Source organism: Gouania willdenowi, chromosome 22 (assembly GCF_900634775.1).
Source record: "Gouania willdenowi chromosome 22, fGouWil2.1, whole genome shotgun sequence".
Taxonomy (NCBI): domain Eukaryota; kingdom Metazoa; phylum Chordata; class Actinopteri; order Blenniiformes; family Gobiesocidae; genus Gouania; species Gouania willdenowi.
The window spans coordinates 19236975-19260245 of record NC_041065.1 but is presented as its reverse complement, the minus strand read 5'-3'; the positions used below and the strand labels follow the sequence as shown (position 1 = coordinate 19260245).

The 23271-nt window shown below is 38.0% G+C and overlaps 1 protein-coding gene across 6 annotated transcripts in view; it reads left to right on the top strand.

Moving 5' to 3' along the window:
• nrxn3a (neurexin 3a) overlaps positions 1-23271 on the top strand; it is a 157223-nt gene that overhangs the window by 99213 nt on the left and 34739 nt on the right. For 5 of the 6 annotated variants that reach the window (XM_028437365.1, XM_028437363.1, XM_028437362.1 and 2 more), the window contains 8 exons: positions 1140-1523; positions 7515-7718; positions 9262-9288; positions 11919-12038; positions 12306-12426; positions 15693-15953; positions 17129-17319; positions 17780-17953. In XM_028437365.1, coding sequence (XP_028293166.1) covers positions 1140-1523; positions 7515-7718; positions 9262-9288; positions 11919-12038; positions 12306-12426; positions 15693-15953; positions 17129-17319; positions 17780-17953 — 1482 coding nt within the window. The remainder of the gene's footprint in view (positions 1-1139; positions 1524-7514; positions 7719-9261; positions 9289-11918; positions 12039-12305; positions 12427-15692; positions 15954-17128; positions 17320-17779; positions 17954-23271) is intronic. The other variant, XM_028437364.1, reaches the window with a different exon arrangement.

The following is a 23271-nucleotide window of genomic DNA, read 5'->3' as shown; positions in this document are numbered from 1 at the left end:
CCACAGTGACGATTATCACGATTTTTTTCATATCCGAAATATGTCACAGTTTCAAAAAACAATGCACATCACATTTAGTCATTCATTGATTTATCATTATTTATTCAGTAATTTGTTATTATTTAGACTGAAATAAATAAAATAAAACCTCCATCAGAAAGGAGGTAAACATGCACAAAAAAATTGTACATAACTTTTTGAAGTTAGTCAACTGAAACTTTTAATGTTCATCAAGCTAGTGCTTTGGAGTGTCAGGGATTTTGTGTAGGAACAAGAGCTGGTCAACATGCTGGTAGTTAGGCTGCTATATTTCTCCTCACACTAATGACAATTAATGTTTGTTTGTGTGGAAAGCCTGATTTTATTAACTTCTTACATTCAGAAATGATCAACGCACATTAGTCGTCATCATCATCATCAATGTTACACTTGTTATTTACTCTGTAGTGTGATCAAACTGTGGCTTTACGTTGGACACAGTGTTAAGATAGTTGACCAACGTGGACATCATTCTGACCGTTTGAGTTTCATCATTTCATTGTGCGCACCACGGCACACAGCTGATTTGCTCCGTGACGCAGCAGCCACCATCCTTCCGCCTCATCTGATATAACAAAGGTGTTTAATGCAGACATTTCTAAGATTTTCAGACACCCGCTATTATGCTACTGACAAAACTTCCTGTTAACTTCAAATTTAACCTATTTACAAAAGAGTTTAAAAAAAAAAACTAATGGAAGACAAAAAGAGATGCTTTTGTTTTGAGCTTGAAGCCGGTTCCAGGACTATTTTACGTTCATCTCAGACCAGTTGAGTATGAATATTGCGCCTACCGTGCATTCTTAGGAAATGTCCCGATATAGCATACATCCAGGTATTCCTGAACGCACGACATACTCATTTTGACATCAAACTTAGTATGAGTAGTTTGTTAGTATGCAATTTTGAACACAGCCTTGGTCACGGTGAGGATTACCCATCAAGCATTGTGCCCATGCTGAAAAACAGGTACCATGCTTTGCCGATTTTAACCCAATTCTTTTTTTACTATTACTCTACTGATGTCAGAACATTCAGTCTGGCTTCAACCGATATTATTCCCAAATGTTCCTAAACCACCTACATTGTCCCCATTGTAGGCACTATCTCTGTGAACAGCAGAAGAACTCCATTCACAGCCAGTGGTGAGAGTGAGATCCTGGACCTGGAAGGTGACATGTATTTGGGAGGGCTCCCCACAGACCGCTCAAACCTCATCCTACCCACTGAGCTGTGGACAGCGATGCTCAGCTATGGCTACGTGGGCTGCATCCGTGACCTTTTCATCGACGGCCAGAGCAAGGACATCCGTAAAATTGCCGAGGCACAGAAAGGAGCGGGAATTAATCCCTCGTGCAACAAACAACCAGGGAAGCAGTGCGAGAGTCAGCCGTGCAAGAACCGAGGCGTGTGCAAAGAGGGCTGGAATCGATTCATCTGTGACTGCACGGGCACTGGCTACTGGTCACGCACCTGTGAGAGAGGTGAGTGCACAGGCGTTCACTACTTTTGCTAGATTAGACGATATGTGCACACTCAGGATGCAACAATATTCGGTATTTTACCAAACCGTTCAATATGCCCTGTTCGGTTCAATGCCCAACGGCGGTACGTTTCCCCATCACAAAACTTTGTGCAGTTGCGCATGCTGTGTGATCCTCTAAGGAGCAGAGACATGAGAGCAGCACCTTGTTCAGGCTCAGTGCCATGCGCTGCTTATGCCGCCTTCAGAGCCAATCAGAACGTCCTTGAATGACCTACTGGCTCCTGTCAGAACAAGTTTTTTCTTTGGTTAAAATTTAATAAAAATTAATTTAGTATTTACTTTTGACGTAATCCTGTGAACAGACAAACAAATGAAAATGATATTAAACACTGCTAAAAAATTACCTTCTTGGCGATGATAATGAGTATTAATTCTTTGTTTTGCTTGTCATTTTACGTGTTTTTGTTATGGTTTTGTGTGTTTTTGGGAGTCCTTTTGTATTTTTGTTTAGGAAGCTGCACATTGCACGTCATTGCTACGTCTGCCAGTGTTCCATAGCGTTGCAATATTACGGTCAAGTCATAATTTATTTCTATCATACCAGTATAAAAAAAAGCCTTTTAGGTCCAAATGTATATATTTAGCAGTCAATAAAGGTATAGTTGGTGATCCATTGCCTGTGACTCTGCATTGTATTCCTGATATGAGAAGGATTTTACTATAGGGCTAATAGTGTTCTGCCCATGTGCATGTGTTCACTCATGTGTAGCCAGAAGAGGCTTCACTACCATCTGACCTGCCTCCATCATGGCGTCCAGGCTGTTTAATAAAGAGTGATTGGATGTGAAAACTAATTTCCACATCCCTAACCTCATCAAATTGCCTCTCCTGGTCTTTAGCATATGAAATAACAGCTTTCTGATCGTATCTCTCCATCTATTGTATCTTTTATACGCTCCAGTCCTGGAGGACACTGAATTGTAATTTTCCTGAGTCTTATTTTTACTTATGAAAAGAAAAGTTGCAGATATCTGATCTGGGGTGGACATTTGTATCATTTAGGTAAAGATATTGTTGGTAATATTGCAGTCTAATAATCAGACAGAATTAAGTATTTATAAATGGGTGAAAATCCTTTCTGTGATGTTTATTGGTGTATTGCATCATCTATTAGTATTAATAACAAGCTAATACATTACTTAAATGTTTTTGCAGTTTCAAGTCAATGAAGTTGTGCCATTGTTTTATTGCTGAAGGCAAGGCCCAAGAAAATGATTGGTCACCTCTTTGTGGTAATAAAGTGATGTCACCGTGTGTTAGTGTTGTGAGATATAGCGGCTGTTATAACTTGGCACTGGTTGTGTTTACAGAGTGGGTGTTTAGCACGGCTGTTTGTCTTTGGCTCTGACATCAATTTGTCCAGCAGAATAAAATACCAAAGCACTGAGACATGAGCGGTGAAGTAAGACATCTCCTGGTTCTATGCAATAGACTAGGTATTTACCTTTTTATTATGAAGACGTTAATATTATATCAATACTGTTGAAGCCTTCATATAAAATCTAGAGTGTTCAGGAAAGATTTTTATGAAGTACAAAGTAAAGCTTCTTGTGCAGGTTTTGGATGAATGTTAAATGTTCCCGTCCATCTTTTTGGATGACATTGAATCTTTTTCTTATCAGTTCTGCTACTTCCTTATTGTGGGTGCAACTTCCTGTGTAATAGACGGATTAAACAAAAACAAAAAACAAAACAAATATCCAGGCATTGTTAGCTGCTTAAAGGTGCAGTCTGCAACTCGTATAAAAGTGACTTTTTGTCATATGTGCTAAAGCTCTCACTGTGTAAGGACAGCTTTACATCAAACTAGTAGTTTGTGTGAAAAAAACGGGCTCATTGAGTCCCTCCTGCTGCTCCTGCTGCTCCTGCTGCCTTTGGCAGATTGCCAGAATGCACTGCGACCGAGCAAAAACAACCAATCAGAGCCAGGATTGTGTTTGATGGGCTGTCTGACAGCTGTTGCTCACAGGCCCTGCCCATTTCCCAGGCTGGAGTGCCATCTTTTTTTACAGTGTATGGCCTGGAGGAGTAGAAGATGGAATTGTTGACTTTTCTGCTTGAAAGGTAATTACTGCTGCTTGATTTACATTATGTTTGATTTGTAATTGTTACACTAGAACTCTGTACAGAACTCTGTAGTGCATGTGTTGTTTGTGTGTGCACAGCAGCCTCCGTTTGGGCTGTTGTAAGTGACACTGTGTTGTTGCTGCTGCTGTTGCTGAGGTGTGTGCACACAGAGAGAGAAAAGCGCTGCAGTCATATACTTTTAACAGTGCATGTTATATTACTGTGATGTTGTTGTTGGACTAACGTTAGCTTGTTAGCTCCTCTGAGGGAGGGACTTTGGAAAGTTAGGAGGCAGGATAAGAGAGCGATCTGAGAGTCGCGAATTGCACCTTTAACTCTATTTATTGTCCCACGCACAGTCAAGAACTGCGCACAGAGAAGGCTTGCTTCGGTTAGCCTTTCACAATAAGATCTCTGAATATGTGCTATACGTTTGTTATTAACAGATACATGTATACAGTAGCTCACATTTTGTTGATAAAACTGATAGACCTGATTATGTTCAAGGTATTTGCCGTTTATGTTTCAATAACCTTGAGACACAAAACACTTGAGAATAATTTGATTTGCCTCACTTAAAGCTAAAACTTTGAACATCTTCATCCAAAGGTAGTTCACATGTGGGTCCTTTGTAAAGAGCATTGATGTATGTCTACCATCTGCATCAATTATTTCTAATTCAAGTAAAAGTAAAAAAAAACATGTCATTTTTTTTTACTCAAATAAAAAAAGTGTAAATAAAAACAATATTTTAACTTTACCAACACATGTTATCACACAAAAACTACAACAGATTGTCTTCAAATATTTTCACTTTTTATTGTACACCCTTTAAACTACCAGCTTTGGACACAATATAACCAACCTGGCAACACAGCTTCTACAGTCAATAACTTTCACTTTCTCTATGTGTTTTGTTACTTTTCTTACTTACATTCTTGTCTTTTTCCCCTGTGTAGAAAGTAACATGGTTTTGAAATGTATTGAGTAGGAAACTACCGATATTTGTGTAAAGATGTAGTAAGTAAAAGTAAAAAAAAAATCTCCATCAATATGTATACTACAGATATATTAAAGAATAATTTAAGTACAGTATTAAGTAGTATTTTTTTTACTTCATTACTACTTCCTATCATTGTAAAATGATCATCTCAACATTGTAATTGTTAAACAAACAGTTAGCATTTATAATTCCTTTCTTTCATATCATTCTGTCTTCTTTAAGATGGGATTTTTCAGCAAACTGAGTTGAGTCTTGAAATATAAAAGGTGAAAGATGTGTGGCAAGGTCAGCCAGTCCTAGGTGTATCAATCCTTTGGGCACACTGTGTGTAGAGCATTTCATGTGCAGGTCATTACGCACGCGCGCACACACTCACCTCCAAGAAATGTGACATGCCAGAGTTAATCTGACAGCTCAGCTTGGAGCAGTAATGAGAATTTAAATTGTGTTTATTACACCACGCCTGTAATCTGACACCTTGTCAATTACACATCAGAGTCAGACGTACTTCTGACCAAACATGGCTGTTCATTTCATGTGCAGCGGGGCAAGGATTCACACTCACGTACCGTATGTAAACACACTGTTTTGATTTGACATCATGTTCTGCTTCGTGATCAAAAGGCCGGAGTGTTTAAAACAGGAAGATAATGAAAAAAGAAACCATTAAAGACTTCTTCACTTTACATTTAAAATGTAGTAGTTTTTCATCACGCTCACTTCTTTGCTTCTACTGCCAAGTTATACAACAAACAGTTGAGTTATCTCGCCACCCTCTGCCTGTTTGGTGGAACTACATCTATCTAACTGCAGTTAAACATAAAGGTCATTTGGAAGACAAATAAAGCCTCTGCACACTGGATCATTTGTCATATTAAGTTGTGTTGACAGGAGAAATAATCACCTCTGATTGATGACAACAGAATGCAAGAAAACAGCGTTGAGCAATGTTCGGAGCTCTGGGTAAATGCAAGACGAATGGCAGTAAAGATGAGCCTGTAAAGAGGGAGATTGGCATTGTTTAGGCTAAATGTGTTGCTTTATGGGGAAAGTTGATTTCCATGTATTCTGTTAGTGTCAGTGTCATTAAAGTAAAAAAGAATAAAAAGAGAATAAAAAGTTGTTGGATTGTACACAAACAGGGTGTATACCTTGGTTATGCATCAAGTTACAAAGAGCAAATGCACAGCTTTTGATCAGAATAAGTGTGTTGAGACAATAGAAAGTCATCTAGATATACAAGAAGGAACTGAGTCTGAATCAGCATACAAGTTTAATAACAGAACTAAATAATGCTATTTGTTAATTCTGCTGATTTCTGTTCAGGGTCACAGTGTGTCCCGGACGCTATTCCTAGCTCTTCACAGACACCATGTGCCAGTGCATTGTAGGGATACATTTAGAGATTCCAAATAACCAAATAACATACATGTTTTTGAAAGGTGGGAGGAAAAAAACCCACGCAAGCAGAGAGAACATGCAAGCTCCACAGTCACACCAAGAGTTGTCTCTTCATTCCATTGTACTTTGTTTATAATGACAATAAAAGCATTCTATCCTATCCTATCCTATTCTATTCTATTCTATTGAACCTAGGACCTTCTTACTGTAAGACATCCAATCCAAGAACTATATGGGTACAAATTTAGAACCTTGTGGAACTCCACGAAAACTTTCATGATGTGCTTCTCTTTTTTTCTTACTTTAAAATTTATTATTTTTATTTTGTAATACGGAACAAACAGGGGACTGGGCTGTACAAAAATGGCAAAAGAATGGATAAAAAAATTAACACCAAAGTGAGGTATCATGTTTGTTTTTATACTGCTCTGCACAGGGGTTATGTCGTTTTTCCTGTTTGGCTCTCATTGACCTGATGACCTGTCACTACCTAATCTTTTCACGAAGCGGCTCCTTTCAGATCCTTTCAACACACGCACAAAACACGTCTACATCCAATCGGCCTACTTTACGGCAGTTAGTGGTTGAAACCATGCTATTTAAAAATAATTAGAAATTTATGTTTCGAGTGAATTACGATTTATTTTGGTTTTTATCAGATTTTCTGTTTTTTTTTTTTTTTTGTTTTGTTTTAACTTGTCTGCACATGCTGTAAAAGGTCAACACTACAAGAAGTGCAATCTTTTTTTTTTTGACAGCAATGCATTTTATTTTCTATTTTTTTGTTATTGCAATTAAATAAATCATATTTTCTGTTTGGTTTTTGAGTTTATGATCTTTGACATTTGCAGTATTTTTTTTTTGTATAAATTGAGTTGCAAATGGATACTTATTGCACATTTTTGTTTATTGCATTATTATGGGAGAAAGATACCATTTCAAACTTGACAGTCTGTTTGTGTTATTTAGTACTGCTTTTGTATTGAAATAAAGATACAGTTGTGTTGAAATAAAGTTAAATTTGTGTTTTATATATTACATATACACACATAAATTACAGTAGGTTTAGTTTGTTTCCTATACCAATGATAAAAAATTGACTAGTAAATCTGTTCTTGATTTAGTCGACTAAAATTGCTTGGTATTTTAGTCGACTAAAATAAGACAAAAATGTAAACAAATCAGATGACTGAAAGACTAAGACTAAAACTAAATGTAAATTTTTTGTCAAAATTAACACTGCACTTGAAGTTTTATAGACGAGGCTGACATTATGTCATCATCTGTCATTAGCATGAAGGGTGTCATTAAGTGTCATTCACGAAATTATGACACCTTTGGAGCTATATTGGCAGTTTTTTGGGTTAGGTGGAGAGCTCTCGTGGGGTTGGGAGCCTTCATGACAACAGTAACAGTGATTGACTTTATCTTTACTCCAAACATTTTTCCCCCACACAGAGGCCTCCACCCTCTCCTATGACGGCAGCATGTACATGAAGGTGGTGATGCCGACCATCATGCACACCGAGGCGGAGGACGTGTCTCTGCGTTTCCGTTCGCAGCGTGCCTACGGCCTCCTCATGGCCACCACCTCCCGAGACTCAGCCGACACTCTGCGGCTGGAGTTGGACGGGAGTCGCGTGAAACTCACGGTCAACTTAGGTATCGTATGAACACCAACATACTTTCCCGCGCATCCTCCCATTCGCCTTCTGTGCCATCTCCCTCACCACGAGATGGTTTGGCTTTAAAACAATAACGTCTCTCATCATTTGTTTTGTCATCACGACTCCACCAGCTTTAGGACAATAATGCAAATTCACATTGATCTTAATTGAGTTTTGACGTCACACACCGAATATCAAGTTAGAATACAATAATGTTTCAGTTTCTTTTAGTATTTCAACATTTTAAACACAGATAGCAAAGCATATAGTTAAAATGTTTACATTCAAGCACAAATATCTAGTGTTTTTACTCTGATTACGTGTGCTAATGTCCAGTCCATTTTATAGAAATGTTTGTCCTCATCACTAACCTCATCTCTTAATATCATTTCCATCATCTTGTTTTTAAGTGTTTTAATTTAATCACTATTGACCAGAATGTTTATAAAAATCTGTGTGTTTATTTTCTTTTTTGAGTTTTTCATCCTCTCCATTTCCCATCCTGCTTTGTAAAAAGATGGTATTCACCCCTTCAAAGGCCTTAAGCCTGCGGCCCGTAAGGTGAACAGCCCGAGAACAGAGCCCAGCAAAACCTACAGCTGGCTGCACCCCGAAAACTCCTAAAACTCACCTGTTCATTAGGTGTATCCATTGAGAAATGGTCAACCCTGGTATTATCCCAAAACTTTAATTTATACCTCAAATTATGACTTGTTTGGATAATATTTGGTAAACTGCAGGGTAACAGTTTTGTCAACAAGTAGCGAATCCTTCCAAAGACACACTTAATATTTGTCTTTAGATTGGAATAATGGTAACAATAAATTGATTGTTAGCCAAGTCTTTGTTAAAGCCTTTAAAGACTCTGTTTCATATGGATATAGGAATAGGATAGCACTGCAAATATCACGGTTGGGGTTTCTGTGCCTCTGCATGGTGCTGGTGCTGATTGGATCGTGGCTGTTTGCTCCCACTTTTCTGTTGCGGTTGACGACACATGAAACCACCACCCACATGGTGACCAACACTTCTTACTGTCTTCACACCGAAAAACCTCCAATATTTTTTCTCTCACTAAGCAAAAATACCTAAAACACAATTTGGACTTTAATTATTTGGGATTGTAATACTTTCTAAAACCTTAAAATTTTCAAAGATTTGTGGCTCCGAACCTGCCTTGGTGCAGAAGCTTTGGAACCAGAGACTTTGACTCTTCACAATTCTATTTCAATCTGAAACTTCAAAGTCAGGGAAAGGTTGGAAAACCCATGTAGCTGGCACCACAAGGAGCCATTTTACTAGACCATGCTTGAAACAATTCCCCATTTGAACTGATTTCCTTCAAAACTCTAATTTGTCAGACATTTCCTATGATAAATGATACAGCTAACTGTTTAAAGGTAAATCACAATCAGTATAAAATGGCTGCCTTCTTGCATGTGTACGTCCCCGGAAGGGTGGACTTCTTGTTTTTGGATGTCTGCAGCAGTAACCTTGAAGGATGCAATTTCATCTGTCATTTATTCTTCCCCATCTAGACTGTATCAGGATAAACTGTAACTCCAGTAAGTTAACACTCAAGTTTCATTTTGCTTTCTGTGTTGATGCTATGTTGAACAAAGACATGTGTATTGTAATGTATGCTGAGCTCATGCTTTTCTAAAGACTTCAGTGTGAAACAGGGGCTTTACTGATGACATGGAAGCGCTAGTTATCGACTCGGTTTAGTTAAACGTTGATGATCATTTCCAGCAAGGGAGTCTTTTTTTTTTAATACTGTTAATATTTTTCATATTTCCTTTTTTTTTTTTTTTTTTTTAAATAAAAAAAGAAATCGTTAAGGTGGTTAATCGTTAGGTGTTTAAACATCGCATAAACGTTGGAATTATCTGTGGTAGATTATATCAAAATAAACATTTTGTTTACGATACTACTCGAATGTGAACTTACAAATAATTATATAATATTTAGGTGTGTTCAAGGAATTTTTCTACAGTAAGTGATGAATGAAAACGATCAATCTCTGTCATAAAGAAATGGATTTTAGTGCAGAAATACTGTAGATACCTTAAAAAAACGACACCTCTTTAGAAATTTGGAGACAAATTTGGCAAAGATTTATGAGGAAGTTTGTCAAAGAAAAGGCAACAGAAGCAAGTTTATTTTTATAGTGCAATTCCACAACGAGGCACACCGAGTGCTTGCATAAAACGTAGGAAAAAGAGATAATCTATGGCTGCGATCAACTGGTGTCCTATCCAAGGTGGGATTTCTCTGAATTACACATGTCAATTGGGATAGGCAACATACTCAGAAACAATCAGCGTTAATAAAAGGTCAAGGAACAAACTAAAGCGAGACGAAAAACTCAAAGAAACACAAATAATTCACCCACGCTGTGACCAAACACTTTTAATGTAGTGATGTTAACCAGGGGGATGGGATTCACCTTTGACAGCACAGAGGAGGACAGAGGAACACATTACTCTGTACATAAACACAGACATGATAGGGAGTACTAAGCACAAAGAAGAACTAACCCACACTAGAAACAAAGAGGGGGAAAATCACAGAGTAACCACAACTTATTCAAGCCCATGCATATTCAAGAATTACATAGCCCAGTTGTTATCTTCCAGTGGAACCAAACCCAATATCTTCTGGCTCAGAGAGAGAATTGCAGCCGTTGGACCTAACAGTGTTACAAGAACGATGAAAGGGATTTCACGCACAATAATACCGAACAAAAATCGAGCTAAAGTAAAGTGTAAGTAGTCACATGTGCTGGCATCACTAATAAATAAAAAGCAAGTTAGTGACAGCGGTCATCACTGCTGTAAATAAATAGTGTGAGTGCTACAGAGCGAAATAAAGATCTGATCTGAAGGTGATGGGCAAACGGAGAGGAGTATGGCATCGTCAGAACGTGTCTGCTACAGGTGGGGGCCAGGGCACACCGGAGCCCACACCTCGTGTCACCTTCCTAGAAGCTCCTCATTATGAGAAGAGACAACAGAGCTGTTGAGCCATGCACTAAATTTATTGGATTGTAAATTCATTTTATCCAAATTTCTACAGGTTACGTAGGTCTACATGCATTAGCTTTAACTACATCTACAGTATGACACGGCAGGCTTGGATATTTAGGATTAAGCCGAAATATGTCTGACATGATTACAATAAACGTATGAGATGAATCTGGCTTAAATTCACCACCAGTTAGGGGTGGGAACCTCTGGGTACCTCACGATACGATACGCGATGCAAAGCTCACGATAACGATTATCTCACAATATGACGATACTGCGATTATCGATATATTGGTCAGAAATCAATCTACAATAATCTGACATAACAAGGAAAAAAAAAAGATTAAGTGAAAAAATTCAATTTTTATTTTAGATCTCTGAAAGACAATAAATTTAAAAAGTGTCCAATGAACAGTGACACTATTTTAGTGCAACATTTCTGTACATAAGTGTCAACATACCAATGTAAATGAATAAGTATCTCCAATAGTGCTTTCTGTAAACACAAAATAGGGTCTTTCTTACCAGTGACACCATTATAGTGTAATATTCCAGTAAGCAAAATAATGGTTCCTTCAGCAAACAGTGATAACATTTCTATGAAGACCTACCTGCACATTTTATTGAAAAAGCAGAAAAGGTTTTTGAAAAATTAATTGAAATTTTAAAAAAAAAAGCATATCGATAATCGATCGTGCGAAGAAATATCGCGATATAACGCTGTATCGAGATATCGTCACACTCCTACCACCAGTGCCACCAGTATAAACAGTTGTAATGCTCGTCGCTTGAAGAAAGAGAAAAGTTTGGATTTAAGTTGTTAAAAAGTCTCGTAGCATTAGTTTCAGATGAGACTGACGTTTCCAATCAATACGCATGAAGCAACTGAAAATAGAACTTGCCTTTTCTCTGTTCAAACTGACGATTATGACTCTGATTGACATTGTACGGTAGTAGCAATATTACGCAAACACTGTTGTTGAGTAATTTTTACATTTTCACTGTGTAATTTCATTGACTATAAACCAAACCTTTGTTTCCCAGAATGAAGGATTTGTAAGATAAGAATTAGTTTTTAAAGTGTTTTACACTCATTGATGAGGACAGCAAAGGTTTGGTTTAAGCCACAGAATGTTCTTAACTTTGTGACTGACCATTGTTCTCAGGCAAGGGACCGGAGACCCTGTATGCTGGGCAAAAGCTCAATGATAATGAATGGCATACAGTGCGTGTGGTGCGTCGTGGCAAAACCTACAAGCTAACGGTTGACGATGATGTAGCAGAAGGTACTTACCTGCATCACCTGGAAATGTTCTTTAGTGTTGCTGTTGACACCACGCAGTGGTGCGTTATCACAGGAAGTTGATAACTCCGCAGAAAGACAAGCATCTAGAAATAAAAGCATTAGTGAAAGATTTTGCCTTCATCTAATACTGTTAATATAACTTTCTCCTTAAATCAACCCTTTTGTGTTAGTGTCAGACAGTGTTCTCTTTTCTTTTCGTTTTTTGTCTTTTTTTTCAATCCATCCCCTCCACCCTCCCGGTCTCCAGGGCAAATGGTGGGTGACCACACTCGTCTGGAGTTCCACAACATTGAAACGGGCGTCATGACAGAGCGGCGCTTTGTTTCTAGCATCCCATCGAGTTTCATTGGTCACCTGCAGAGCCTCAGGTACTTTTTTTTTTTTACCACTCACACTGTAACTTTTAAACTTAAGAGAATTAATCTTGTGTGTAACTTCTGAAGAAACTTTGGAGCTAAAAAGAAGCAGGGCTGTTTTTTGCCAATGAAAGTCAAATGTGAAATGCCATCTCCCTGCTCCTTTTACTTTCAGTGGATAGTTTTGTTTTGCTTTTTCTTGTTATGGTAATCAGTGTTTTCTTTGAATATGTGAAAGATTTTGAATATTGCCATGATCGGGAACAAACAAGTGAATGAAATGAACTTAAATGTAGGGGGTGTATATTTTGTCTAACTCTGGAATCAGGTAATTTTATATTAATTTCTCACTTTAAAAGATACACCGTGATGTTACAGCTGAGTCATAGGACATGCACCAGGATAGTGAGCCAGGGATCCAAACTGGTTTCCATGGAGATGTGGCGAGGGCTTTAAAAGAAATACCTCAAGAATTTTGACAAAGTTTTAACCAAAGATTGATCTTGTGCATGGTAGATTTCAGTAAATACCATTTGTTGTGCTTTTTTTAATATGTGTTGCTATGATTGTGCAGTGGAGTGAAATCTGCTTTGCCAGTGTGATGACATATAAGCATAGCGACCATAATTAGGAGAAACATCACAGTGCTTAAATACGATTCAGGATATGAGTGAACAGAGGGAGTAGATGTGTGCTTTTATGTGTAATAGAGCTGTTTGCTGGAGCAAACAGTTCTAAGTTACATGCTTTACTTTTTAATGAACTGGACTGGGCCCGGTAACAGATAGTCCACCAGTACCAGCCTGGTGGTTGGGGAACCCACTACAATCACAATATACAGACTGCAATTTTCTGAAAAATGGCAACAAGAACAAAAAAAGAAGAAGCAATTATAAACTGGGTGAAAATGTAATTGAAATTAATAAATACACAACGGGAAAGCATTTATTTATCTGTGCATAGTAATGCCTTCATAGCAATGTACAAAAAACGACTAACAATGGTACACCAAAGCCTGTTCAGGACTATTTTAGATCCATATCTGTGGTGTATGCACAAGTCAGCTGACTTCGGCAACTGAGTGATATTGGCATCTAACATTGCCATAACTTTATTTATAAAGTGCTAATTACAACAATAGGTCACCTTATAGCACTCATCACATTGTAAAAAAAAACAAACAACAGTTCCACATGAACAAGCATAAGCAACGGTGGGGAGAAATAAAACCCTCCCTTTTAAAGGGACGAAACCCCTGGCAGAACCAGGTTTAAGAGGTGGCCTCGACTGGTTGGGGTTAGTGGACAGAAAGAGAACAATAGAACAGTATACAGAGAAAGAACATCAGAGTATCTCAGACTAGTTGAGCGGCGAACAACAGATCAGGAACTGCCAACTCCTGAAATGGAAGAAAGAGCGAGAAGGACGAGGAGAAGGCACAGACTGCAGAATAACATGATACAGTATTAGCAGGAAACACCTGGTGTTAGACTGTGTGTGAATAGAATGACAATGAGTATTGGGTGTGATTGTGTGGCGAGGCGTCAGAGGTGAGGGATAAACTATAATCCCACCCCTATAGGAAGACTATGGCTGCGTCCATCTCCTTTACTATCCACTGTTCCTTCAAGTGTTTCAGTGGCGGCCGTGATAAAGAGCATCCAAGTTCTCTTTATGCTGAGGAAAAGAGGCTCAGTGCTTCCTTTTTTACCTCCTTTAGCCTAGGAAACACTGATGCATCCTTTACCAAAAGAGACAAGATAATGCTGGCCCACAATTCCTTGCGGCGACAACATTTAACGGGACACGCTCACCCGAGCGCTGACAAGTAACGGAGATCATGTAAGTCGTGCAATAATATGCTTTGAACAACTTTAAATAAATAGTCTAAAACCCATATCTTCTTATAAGTAAGACATATCAGATTATAACTGACACATAAAACAGACACTCTGTGGTTCAAGAAAAAGGGATCAGATACGTTTTTAGCCACATGTGTGTTTTATTCAACATAATTCATATTCGTGAGTGGAAGGAACATTCTCAATGTGACATTCTTTTAATTTCACTTGTAACCTCGTAGCCTCTTTTTTTTTTAAATTTAAATTCAAACCTTGTAATTTTTGAGAATAAATCAGCGGAAAGTGTTATAAATGAGCTTTTAGCCCATTTTCGGAAATGTGTAGTTTTTCCACCACGGCAGACGTCACTAACCTCCGTGGCCGTCAGATTATTACGTCACCGAGAGGAAGTGCATCTGATTGTCTAAACAAACGTGATGGCCGTTTCCTAACTCCTCTCCTAACGCCTTTCCTTAACCCAGTGATGTCATCCATGGGGTTAAGGAATAGTGGATAACAAAGTAGATAGGAGGGACTATTCGGACGCAGCCTATATGTGTAGATGGAATGACGGTGTGGTTGATTGAATGACAGGGGTCAGAACTGGGGCTACACCTTCACCACAACAATGCCTGTCTGGGCATCATTCGCATCCATGCTCCACCACTCCTAACCCACAATAAGGATGGGGTGGTGGTGGATTATGTTTGAATGTAATATTGGTGTTCTACTATACAATTACATATTTTAGTTCCTATTTTTAGGTTTTGGGCTTTGTCTCTAGTGGTTAGGTTTACGCTTTTAAACGATATACGCTTCTTGGAATATGTAGGTTTTGAGATTAGCCTTAAAGGTGGAGAGAGTAGCAGCCACCCGTACTAAGACTGGCAGCTGGTTCTAAAGGCGAGGAGCCTGATAGCTGAATGCTCTACCTTCTGTTCTACTTCTAGACATTCTTGGAACTTCCAGTCGATCAGGAATCAGCTATTTTAAATACAAGTACAAAAAAAGGAAAGCAAACCAACAGTAGAAAGAGAAGTTATCTTTTGCTAAAAAAAAAAAAAAAACATTTGTAACTTGTAGCCTGGGAGCCCCCTGGTGGCTGCAGGACCTCTAATTACAGTTGTAGAAGTTAAGAGGTTGCCAAACCAACAAACCTTTTGTTTTGTTTTTATCTATTTGTAAATGGCAAAGGTCAAATACAGAAATATCTATTTTGGTAAGATGTGTAATAATTCAAGTACATTTCAACTCTTATATAAATTCTCTGAAATCCCTCCTGGCGTTTTTCTCTTAAAGTCAATTTTAATAAGATTATTCTTCGGAAAACTCTTCCCAGTACTGAGATTGAACCATTAAGTCCACTTATCTTTGACGAGGAAGGAAAAAAAAAAAAAGACTCCTTTTCTTCACACTGTAATTTCTTTCTATTCTCAGATTCAATGGTATGCTCTACATCGACCTGTGCAAGAACGGTGACATAGACTATTGTGAGCTCAACGCTCGCTTTGGTGCTCGTTCCATCATTGCTGACCCGGTCACCTTCAAATCCAAGAGCAGCTACCTTAGCCTGGCCACTCTACAGGCCTACACCTCCATGCACCTCTTCTTTCAATTCAAGACCACGTCACCAGACGGCTTCATACTTTTCAACTCTGGGGATGGCAATGACTTCATCGCTGTGGAACTGGTTAAAGGGTAAGAAATGGTCATGTTTTTGTTTCTTTTAGTTACCCCATTTCACATACAGACAGGACCTGCATCAAATACAAAGTTGGCGCAATTATAAGACATTTTATGATCCTTTTGGTCTCTACTTCTGAATATTTCCAGAAGTTATTTTAGCAATTAAACACTACACATTAATTAAGTGATCTTATCCTTTATTGGATAAGGGGCCTGTAATTGTCTTCTTTATCATCTAATGGCAGATTAATTATGATATTATCACTGTTAGACCTTCAAGGACTATACGTCACAGTGTAAATGGTATTTAATACATTTTCTAGTTTTTAGAAAATGTAAAAACTCAACTTGTATCTTATATAAATGCTTGCAAAAGAGTAATTTCTAAAGAGGATAACGATGCAATGTGATTGTTTTTAGGCTCGCTCCACAACCTTTAAAATGATACTCAACTCAAATGGGAAAGTCAGTATAACTGAAAGACTGTTATATGTAACTTTTACTGGTAGGAATGAAAGGCGATTTAGAAGCTACATATGTAATATAAATCACTATAAAGTCAGTGGAGGTTGACATATTTGATAAACTGACATAATGATTACTCAAGGAAGTGCTCCAACCATGTAACTCCAACTGGTTTTATAAGGTTAAAGACATCTGATGGTTCCCATGGTAGCGTAGACTTCCTTGTTTTAAGGTGTCTTCCCTGTTCGCCTGGAAGGCATGTGTGGATTTGTAGTAAGATGGCTGATAGTAGCGTCCAAGTGCTGCTATCACCCATCAGTCTTTTTTTAATGTCTGATTTCTCCTTTCCTGGTAAGTTCAATTCAGAAATCCATCCACCGTGATGTTCCTGGTCTTTTAGGAACAACGTTATAATGACCAAGGAACTGGAAGCACAAAATCATCAGATTGATGTTCTATTGTAGCAGAAATATGAAGTTACCATTGATATGTGAACACTATTTCTGAAATATTCAAAATGGATATGATATCCACATATAAATAACAGTACGTGTGTTTGAGGCTTATAGCTAATAGAAATAACTCCAAAGAACTTTCTTCCACAAATTAGTGAAAAGTTTTATAATTCAGCTTTAGGCCTATCATTCATGTGAAGGCGTTTGTATCACTTTAAAAGAAAAGGTCAACACTTTAAAAAAAAATGCCTTTATTCTTTTTTACAGGTGCATTCACTATGTTTTTGACCTGGGGAATGGTCCCAACCTCATCAAAGGCAAAAGTTTAAAGGCGCTGAACGACAACCAATGGCACAACGTTGCCATCACCCGTGACAACAGCAATACACACACGCTGAAAGTAGATGCTACAACCACCAGTCAGAGTATCAACGGGGCCAAGAACCTGGACCTGAAAGGTCAGTTCGGATGTTCCTTGTCGAGAATCTTTATCCTTGATGCTTGCTTAATCCTATTTTTTTAAAATTGTATTTGATATGTTTCCACCAACACAAACACAACTATTCAGTTTTGCAGATGTTTGCAGCATGCACCAGACATCTATACCTATCTATAGGGGGATTATTAATATTAGTATTATTGTTAATATTAGTATTATCTATCCTACTTTATTTTCTACTACTGTAATGTGTGTGTATCTGATCCCTATTTTTAACAGTCTTTTACTTAATTAAACACTTATTTATTGTTTTTTGTTTTTTTATTGTTGACATTTTTATTTTCATTTTTTTTTTTTCTGTGGCTGTAACGTAAGCAATTTCCCCCTGGGATTAATAAAGGAATTCTGATTCTGATTAAACCAAATAAAAAACTTTATATGTAAGCACCTGTTTTGTCTTCATTGTTTTTATGGCGCAGGTGATCTCTTCATAGCTGGACTGGGGCCAGGCATGTACGGAAACCTCCCGAAGCTGGTGGCCTCCAGAGAAGGCTTCCAGGGCTGCTTAGCTTCAGTGGACCTCAACGGCCGCCTGCCGGATCTCCTCAACGACGCCTTGTTTCGCAGCGGGCAGATTGAGCGTGGATGTGAAGGTACCCCATCCCTCAGATCCCAGCCTGATTTAGACTTCTACAACACAGACTCCAACTCCAGCAGCTCGTCCTATCAGCTCAATGTTAACAGTAGCTCCTCAGCTCTGCATTCGTACGGACCTCGTTGCATTCTAGTAACTGTATTCATCTTCTCCTTCAGTCACTGTTAGTCAGACCAAACAGCAGAAGTCTCTTCCTTTTTAACCTATTGGCCACATTGGTCGTCCACTAACAGTGCCGCAGTTTTTAAAATAGTACAGAAACATTAAATATCCCCAGGTGCTCCTTTTTTTTTTATTGTTCTCTTGTTTTAAAACAGTCTTTTTTTTCTGTCTGATGTGAATTTTAGGTTCTTCAATGTAACAGTCAGTACTGACAAACATACAAATATTTTCCACACTTTAGCAATGCCAGTTGACCATTCACTAAACCCACATTCTCACTAAAAGCTTTCCTTTAAAACAGTTTGAAGTTTCTCCAAAAAATACCATTTGATTACCATTACCTCCATAACCTCGGAATCATGTGATGCAGCTATGTAAATAGTCTTGCAAATGTAAAGACTTGATTTTCAATGATAAATAAATACCAGTCTTAGACCACAACTTTGTGAATATGAATGTGAGGGGAAAAAAAATGTAGTCGTCAGACAATGTTTGAGTCCCTAGAATATACCCAGCTGCAAACATGATGATTTATCTTCAATCATTTGAAATTTAACACATAAAATGAGTAAAGATTAAAATGAAATAATCTGCACCCAACCTAATGCTGTGCTGAGTTCAACCATGTTTTTCCTTTGTATAATCTAATTGTATGAATAAAACTAACTTCTAAAATGTTGATACTATCCAAAGAATTTCAGATGGATCTTGCCATCGCCTTTAATACCCGCTTACTGTGTAAAGCAGGGGTGTCCAAAGTTTTTGCAAAGAGGGCCGGATTTGGCGGGGTGAAAATGTGTGGGGGGCCAACCATTCACCCTGAAATTATTTGAACCATTGACATCAAATGCAAATAATCTATTTTATGGGTTTTTTTTTTTTTTTTTTTGTATCGCAAATGGCAAAATGGCACACTTCTCCTGTATTCACGCAGAAAACGAATCTAAACACATTTTTATTGAAATCACTCTACCTTTCATATGTGAATGAAGGAAAAAAAACAACTTTCTGGAATATTAAACATATCGACGTTCATGTGCAACATTACAAATTATTCACTATGAAATGCTCACAGTGAACGTCTAAATTTAAAACATGTAAACACTAACAATTATCTTATTCAGATGTTTCATTCAGAGAAATATAAAATTTTGTTTTTTTACTGTGGTCAACTGTGGGCCGCATATTACTGATTTCATAACAGAGACTGCGGGCCAATGGAATTTTGAACACGGGCTGCCATTGGCCCCTGAGCCGGACTTCGGACTGCCTGGTGTAAAGCAATGTTTTTCCAATCTGTCGTAGTGGACCTGAAGGTCCCATATCATGCTATTTTTCACCCATCTCCATTTGTTCTAAGAACCCTAAAAATAATAGTATTTGAGGTTTATTTTCCCAAACTAGCCTCTTAAAAGTCACTTTCTGAGCAACTCTACACAAACAGGCTGATTTGAGGCCTACTTATGCATATTCATGAGTGGGCGTGTCTATAGACGGGACACTGACTTCCTCCTCCCCGCGCGGTGACGTAGGGTCAGAGGACGGCCCACCCTCCTCCCACCCACTCCATAGTCAAGCTCATGCTGCTTTTTAAACACGAGACAGAGCGTGGGGGCGGGGCGTTCGCCGGTACATACATAGACTGTAGAAAATACATACATAGCACTGCATGAAGGACGCTGAAATGCTCCCCATCGTGGGCGTGTCTGTTTACATGTCAATCACGGCAGAGAGCTTCCTGGAGGCGCGGCTTCTCCAGCTCAGTGCCGCGTCAAATTCGTCATCAAAGTGGGAACGCGTCATCAAATTGGAGCGAGGTGTTTGGGCTCACCCTGTAGTAAGAAAGGAGAAAATCACCCTCTAACTAACGATTGACAAAATCAATGAAAAAAACACTTTGGCCATGTGTATGAAGCCCAAATAACACTTTTATCATGTTTAATGCACAGAAAAGTTAATTTAGCTTAACATGAGCCCTTTAAAGCATTGGAAGGTATGTTTTTTTTTTCTCACCCACAACAAATGGTACACCATCCATTAAAATCAGAACCTTTTGGCTTTAGGAAGCTAAAAAGAACCCCTCAGACAAAACTGACATTACCCCATGGTTGCCATGGTAATTGCTGGCCATAATTGTCTTTTTTAAACACACGGCAACATCCCCTGACAGCACAAATTTAAAAGATATGCCTGCTAAGCTAAATTATTGTCAAAATGGTGGCTGTTGATTAGCCACTTAGCTGAACTGGATACTTCCATATCAACTAAAGTCACCTACATGCTATTAGTCAAAGGCCCTTCAAAATAAGGTGAACAAGGCCATAAACTGTATAACTGATAATTTTTTATAGCAAAATAGGAAGAGCTTTAGAACTAATACATTTCAAATAGAAAATTCCTTATTGTAGTGACGTGAAGATTATTTGACGACAGCAGGTACCAAAATGTCCAGCAGAGGTCAGATTTTCTCCACTTTGCAGAAATGACCTCTTATTATAATAAGTTGATTGAGAACTTATTTACTGTTGAGATTGTATCTTAATTTATTTATAGTTGATTGATGTCTTTCTTTCGAACATGTAAAATTATAAATAAATAAAAAAAACATTTAGAAAACAAAGAGTGATCCACCAACACTTACTGTGTACAACTAATAATACAAATAACTAGCTATATATCATTAAACAACAAACAATATTCATATTCACAAATAGTCCATAGCTAATCATCAAAACAGAAAAAAATCACAATAGCATGCCTGTCAAGTTTTGGATTTGAAAATAAGGGAAATTTTCTGGTGCCCACTACCAACCGTTCCACCCGCCCAACCAAGCTCCAGTTTCCCTTATATTTTAAGATAGGTGTATAAGAAATCTAAAATACCCACTTGTCAACCACTTACTAAATACAATTATGTGATTAGAATCTGGTAGGTCGACATTTATTAACAAACAGCTGATCAATATGAGCACACAAATCCTTCTAACTGAGCTTCACATGTTGTTCTGAGAAGTAAAAGCAGCGACTCCTAAAACTAGTATTTTGATGCATAATAAGCTCTTATATATATTGATATATGAAATATTATAGTTTTAGTATATCGCCAAGATAGAAAACTTGATACATCGTGATCGATATATCACTCAGCCCTAATTCCTAAAATATAAAACAGCCTAAATAAAAACATAAATGTGTATATGAAGCACATGTGTTTATTTAATATACTTACAGTTAATAAACAAGTCAACACGTTGCGTATTTACTGTTAATTTCACATTGCTTGTCTTTAAGTTAGACATTAACATTTTAATTTCATTATATATTTTCTTCTCATGTGGTTCTCTGGTATTCACTCATGACTTATTAGACACATTTGTTGCAGACTTTACATTCTTTAACACTTTTTGAAAGGAGTTTATATTTGTGAGACTTGTGATTGGCTGATTTTTCATGGTGACTCACGTGGTTCCTTCCCCCGTGGTGGACGCTAAAATCTCAGTTATTAATCTAACAGAACGTGTAACTGTGTCTCATCCTGCTGCTCTTTAGGAAGGTAAAATCTCTGTCACATTTCAAAACGTATTTACACAAGTTCTTTGTTTTTTTTCACCAGAACGTCTTCGTTCATCACCTCTGTTCTGAGTTGTTTCCGGGTTTGTTGCCGCTGTCTGCACTCGCGAGAACTGTCACTCAGGCCATTTCAGGTGGCAGTTCTCACGAGGTTAGTGACGGCGTTCAGTTTAGTAAGGCATCTTTTAGTTATTATTCCATTAAAATAGGGATATTTACGGGAAAATACTAATACGGGAAGATGGCGGGAAAGAGGGGTAAAATACGGGAGTTTCCCGGCCAAAACGAGATACTTGACAGGTATGCAATAGTAATTATTGAATTGATTTATATCTACTGTATTGGTTATTGAGTGGTTTTATAAAATTTGGGACAAGGTTGGGTTTAATTTCATGGATGAATGTGCACTAATGTAATTTATTGTGTCAGCCAACACACGTGTTGCATAAAAGAGGCATAATCATAGTCTTTGTTTACTTGAGAGCCACTACGATATGATTAAAGCATTAAATCTGTCCATGGGACTATGGGTTCAGCCAATGGTCAACTGCATGTTCTGAGCATAAACACACTGTGTCTATAGAGACCTGAGTCCGACCTGCTGTGCAGTTCTCCATCTGACCACGTCAGAGGTCATAACTGCACTCCACAGTTTACGCCCTGGTTGGTTGATCATCAAAACTTGCCAAAGATTTGTGTTGATTCCCCCTTCATTCTTACTGTGAATCTCCATCAGAATGAACTGAGTTGGAAACATTTTGCAAAAGCAGGATTTTCATCCTGGACAAAATGTTTCCATCCTTTTATGCAGGTTGTGCGTTATTTGTGGCTGTTGACGTTTAATTTGAATATTTTCATCCTTTTAAAGGTTCTGGGTAGCTTCCCACAATCTGCTGTTGTTGTTGTTCCTGTTGATGTTTGCATGTAAATCATTTTCTGTACAGCATTTGTTTGTTTTTTTTGTCCTCTTACATCTGCCATGTCATTCAGTTGGACTGAATGTTTTGTAACAATCAGGTTGGCGGCTTGGCTTTGGACTAATGAATGTTTGAAATGAATGTACTGTCTTTCTCGCTGTGAAAATCTGAATGGGGGTTGGCATCCATGTGATTCACTGTACTGTAAAGTTCTGCTGAATTTTATTTATTTTTCAAATAAAATCTCATCAATCACGGCTTGTTGGTCATTCTGATGTCTCATTTTTATCGTGTGCTTGTATGATTTTTGTCGTCCTTTCTTTCATTCTTTTGGCTGATGATGTTCTGCCTGCGTTCAGTGCTTTATTTTTTTCAGCCAGCTCGCCTTCAGTCGGACCTGTTCATTCCATAAGGGGGAAATTCACTTGACTGTCACTAGATGGTACCACAGCACTGTGAGGCAGCTTAGAGTCTGAACTCAATCATTGGATAGGATAAAATGCCTGGAATAGTGGCATTTCTGTCCATCCTTAGTCAAACCTTCAGGCATCAGTTCACTTGGTCCTGTATGTCTTGTTAAACAGAGCAGTTTTCATCATATCAGCAGGTAAGTCTCCATGCACTTTTTTTTTTTTAAGCAACATTTGCAAAATTTTATCACATTTGA